Source organism: Austrofundulus limnaeus, unplaced genomic scaffold (assembly GCF_001266775.1).
Source record: "Austrofundulus limnaeus strain Quisiro unplaced genomic scaffold, Austrofundulus_limnaeus-1.0 Scaffold947, whole genome shotgun sequence".
Lineage (NCBI taxonomy): Eukaryota > Metazoa > Chordata > Actinopteri > Cyprinodontiformes > Rivulidae > Austrofundulus > Austrofundulus limnaeus.
The window spans coordinates 126627-131314 of NW_013953349.1; the positions used below are offsets into that span (position 1 = coordinate 126627).

Genomic DNA, 4688 nt, shown 5'->3' on the forward strand with positions numbered 1-4688 from the left:
CATTAAATTCCAGTGAAATATATTTATGTTTGTGGTTGTAATGTGACAAAATATGGAAAAGTTCAAGGGGTATGAATACTTTTGCAAACCACTGTATGTTGTGGACTTTATTGTTGTCTCCCTGGGCTGCCACCTTATCGTGGAGGAAGGTTTGAGTGTCCCAATGATCCTAGGAGCTCTGAGGGGCTTCATGCCCCCCGAAGGGTCACCCAAGGCAAACAGGTCCTAGGTGAGGGATCAGACAAAATGCAGTCCAAAGACCTCTATGATGAGTACTACAGAGGGACTTGGTGTTCCCTCTCCCAGATGCAGGTCACTGGGGCCCCACTCCGGAAATAAAAATAAAAATAAATTCTTCCATTGGATCTGGCGTTCCCTCGCCCGGACGCGGGTCACCGGGGCCCCCCTCCGGAGCCAGGCCTGGAGGTGGGGCCAAGGGCAAGCACCTGGTTGAGTCCGAGTGGACCATGTTCCGTGCTTCCACTGTCGATGCATCTTACCTGAGCTGTGGCCGTAAGGTTGTTGGTGCCTGTCAGTTCACCACCAACAGTTTATGGTGGGGATGGTGCGCTGCTGACCTCAACTCTGGATGTTGTGGATTGTGGGCAGAATACTTCGAAGACCTCCTCAGTCCCACCGACACATCTTCCCATGAGGAAGCAGAGCCTGAGGACCCTGGGTCGGACTCTCCAATCTCTGGTGCCGAGGTCACTGAGTTGGTTGAAAAGCTCCTCGTTGGCAGGGCGCCGGGGGTGGATGAGATTCACCCAGAGTTCCTTAAGGCTCTGGATGTTGTGGGGTTGTATTGGTTGACCCGACTCTACAATATTGCGTGGACGTCGGGGGGCAGTTCCTCTGGATTGGCAGACCGGGGTGGTGGTCCCCCTATTTAAAAAGGGGGACCACAGAGTGTGTTCCAACTATAGGGGGATCACACTTCTGAGCCTCCCTGGTAAGGTCTATTCAGGGGTCCTGGAGAGGAGGGTCCGTTGGATAGTTGAATCTCAGATTCAGGAAGAGCAGTGTGGTTCTGGTCCTGGTTCTGGAACACTGGACCAGCTCTACACCCTCAGCAGGGTCCTGGAGGGTTCGTGGGAGTTCAACCAGTCTACATGTGTTTTGTGGACTTGGAGAAGGCGTTCGACCGTGTCCTTCAGGGACTCCTGTGGAGGGTACTTCGGGAGCATGGGGTACCAGGCCCATTGATACGGGCTGTTAGGTCCCTGTAGGACCGGTACCAGAGCTTGGTCCACGTTGCTGGTAGTAAGTCAGACTCGTTTCTGGTGAGAGTTGGACTCCACCAAGGTTGTCCTTTGTCACCGATTCTGTTCATAACTTTTCTGGACAGAATTTCTAGGAGCAGCCAAGGTGTTGAGGGGATCCTTTTTGGTGACCTTAGGATCACATCTCTGCTTTTTGTGGATGATGTGGTCCTACTGGCTTCATCAGATCCTGATCTCCAGCTCTCACTGGAGCGGTTCACAGCTGAGTGTGAAGCAGCCAAAATGAGGATCAGTGCCTCCAAATCCCAGACCATGGTCTTGTGCCTTCTCCGGGTCAGGGAGGAGGTCCTGCCCCAAGTGGAGGAGTTTAAGTATCTCAGGGTCTTGTTCATGAATGAGGGAAGAATGGAGATTGAATGGATTGGTGCTGTGTCTGCAGTGATGTGGGCGTTGTACCGGTCTGTCGTGGTGAAGAGAGAGCTGAGCCAGAAGGTGAAGCTCTCAGTTTACCAGTGGGTCTACGTTCRTACCCTCATCTATGGTCAGGAGCTTTGGGTAGTGACTGAAAGAAGGAGATCACAGATCCAAGCAGCTGAAATGAGTTTCCTCTGCAGGGTGTCTGGGCTCTCCCTTAGAGATAGGCTGAGAAGCTCAGTCATCCAGGAGGGACTCAGAGTAGAGCCGCTGCTCCTCCACGTCCAGAGGAGCCAGTTGAGGTGGTTCATCTGGTTAGGATGCCTCCTGGACTCCTCCCTGGTGAGGTGTTCTGGACACGTCCCACTGGSAGGAGACCCAGAGGAAGACCCAGGACACGCTAGAGGGACTATGTCTCTCAGCTGGTCTGGGAACACCTTGGGATTCCCCCAGAGGAGCTGGTCCAAGTGMCTGGAGAGAGGGAAGTCTGGGTCTCTSRMSTMAGGCGGCTGCCCCCGAGACCTGACCCTGGATAAGAGGAAGAAAATGGATGGACTGATGGACTTTATTGTTGTTTATTTCAAGGCAAATGTGAAGAAATGTTGAATATGTTCTTGTTTTCTTGACATGTTTCAGTTGGAGGGAAAAGTCCAACAAGGTGAAAGAGACTTTGAGCAAATCTCCAAAACCATCAGGAAAGAAGTCAGCCGCTTCGAGGTCCGACCACCGACCATGCCCCTCAGCTTTACTGCCTCCCCTGCTTCACCTGAGTAAACTCACCAACACTTTGCTTTTTTCCAACAGAGAGAGAGAGTGAAGGATTTTAAATGCATCATTATTAAATACCTGGAGTCTCTGGTTCAAACACAACAGCAGGTAAAACCTGTTATATTCAACAAGAAAATCACATGTAAGCTTTTTAAAAATCATTTTCATCCTGATTCTTCTTCCTCCTGCAGCTCATTAAATACTGGGACGCCTTCTTACCTGAAGCCAAGGCCATCTCATAAACAGCCCAGATCAAACTACACTACCCATGATGCACCTCTCCTCCTCCTTTTCCCTCTCCTGTTTAAGATCAGCATGACACGAAGGAGTGAGGCAGAAAATCAGCTCATTATTTGGTTGTAATCCTGATAATTCTTTAGTTTCTCAGATAAACTCTGTGCTGCGTTCACTTCCCTCAGTCTGAACTAATGATGCCTTTAATGGTTGTAAAAAAGACAAGTTTTAGATAAATGGTTAAAGTGTGCAGTTTGTCTACCTGTCCAGGTGAGTAAACAACTGAGCTGAACATTCACAGATCCAACACTTTAACATCAAAACCACAAGCAAACTGAAAATAGTCAGGAAAAAACAATGTCTTTTATAATCAGGCTCTAAAGACTACATTACCCATGATCCTCTGCAGCAGAGGAAAGCCTCTGACTGCCCTGCTGATCTTAAACTGATCCTGTCGATCAGATGATTAAGTTTTGATAAAATAAATGATTTCTTCTTTAATCTCTTTTAAACCAAACAGAGTTTTATTTTATAAACGTTCAGTCATCAAACTGAACAGCTGACTTCCTGTTTCAGCCATTAAAACCTTCTCCTTCCTGTTTGACCTTTCATAATAAGAGCCTGTGTTTTTGTTGCTGAATGATCGAAAGTGAAGGCAACTTTTTCTGTTTTAGTCCGGTTCTGGTTCTGTTAACGGGTCCAAAACCTGCAGTGAGTCTGGTTCTGGTTCTGTTAACGGGTCCAAAACCTGCAGTGAGTCTGGTTCTGGTTCTGTTAACGGGTCCAAAACCTGCAGTGAGTCCAGTTCTGGTTCTGTTAACGGGTCCAAACGTCATGCAGTGAGTCCAGTTCTGGTTCTGTTAACGGATCCAAAACCTGCAGTGAGTCCAGTTCTGGTTCTGTTAACGGATCCAAAACCTGCAGTGAGTCCAGTTCTGGTTCTGTTAACGGGTCCAGTTGTTTCTCAAACAGGAAGTGAAGCTGAGCTGAGGGTTTCTGCTGAAAGAGGTTCTGATGATCCGAGGTTCTGAGTATTGTTCTGATCCGGTCCGTCCTTAAATCAGTATCAAAGTGATGTTTGTTTGTTTGTTTGTTTGTTTGTTTGTTTGTTTGTTTGTTTGTTGTTGTTGATCAGTGTAAACTCTGCAGAAATGATTGATTAGTTATGTTGATGAACTGAAGCTGATCAGACTGAAGTCTTTTTGTTGTTTTTCTACACTTTTTAATCTTTGTTTTTGTTTTGATGATTGAAGTGAAATGATGCAGATGTTGATGCAGATGTTGATGTTTTGATGTGACGGAGCTGATGACTGAATAAAGAATGTATCTCATCCTCAGCTCCCTCTGACTCCTCTGTTTTTATCAGATAAAAGCATAGAGGTGTTAGCAGAGCTGCAGCAGGTGTTAGCAAAGCTGTAGGAGAGGAGGTGTTAGCAGTGTTAGCAGAGCTGTAGGAGGTGTTAGCAGAGCTGCAGGAGGTGTTAGCAGAGCTGCAGCAGGTGTTAGCAAAGCTGCAGGAGGTGTTAGCAGAGCTGTAGGAGGTGTTAGCAGAGCTGCAGGAGGTGTTAGCAGAGCTGCAGGAGGTGTTAGCAGAGCTGCAGCAGGTATTAGCAGAGCTGCAGCAGGTGTTAGCAAAGCTGCATGAGGTGTTAGCAGAGCTGCAGGAGGTGTTAGCAAAGCTGCAGGAGGTGTTAGCAGAGCTGTAGGAGGTGTTAGCAGAGCTGTAGGAGGTGTTAGCAGAGCTGCAGCAGGTGTTAGCAGAGCTGCAGGAGGTGTTAGCAGTGTTAGCAGAGCTGCAGGAGGTGTTAGCAGAGCTGCAGGAGGTGTTAGCAGTGTTAGCAGAGCTGTAGAAGGTGTTAGCAGAGCTGCAGGAGGTGTTAGCAGAGCTGCAGGAGGTGTTAGCAGTGTTAGCAGAGCTGCAGGAGGTGTTAGCAGAGCTGCTGCAGGTGTTAGCAGAGCTGCAGGAGGTGTTAGCAGAGCTGTAGGAGGTGTTAGCAGAGCTGCAGGAGGTGTTAGCAGAGCTGCAGGAGAGGAGGTGTTAGCAGTGTT

General features: G+C 48.3%; 1 protein-coding gene across 1 annotated transcript in view; it reads left to right on the plus strand.

Annotated features, from left to right (window-relative positions):
- snx2 (sorting nexin 2) overlaps positions 1-3972 on the plus strand; it is a 33319-nt gene extending 29347 nt beyond the window's left edge. The window contains exons 13-15 of the mRNA XM_014029737.1: positions 2274-2354; positions 2442-2513; positions 2597-3972. Of these exons, the coding sequence (XP_013885191.1) occupies positions 2274-2354; positions 2442-2513; positions 2597-2647 (204 nt within the window). The 3' untranslated portion in view covers positions 2648-3972. The remainder of the gene's footprint in view (positions 1-2273; positions 2355-2441; positions 2514-2596) is intronic.
- The last annotated feature ends 716 nt before the right edge of the window (positions 3973-4688 follow it).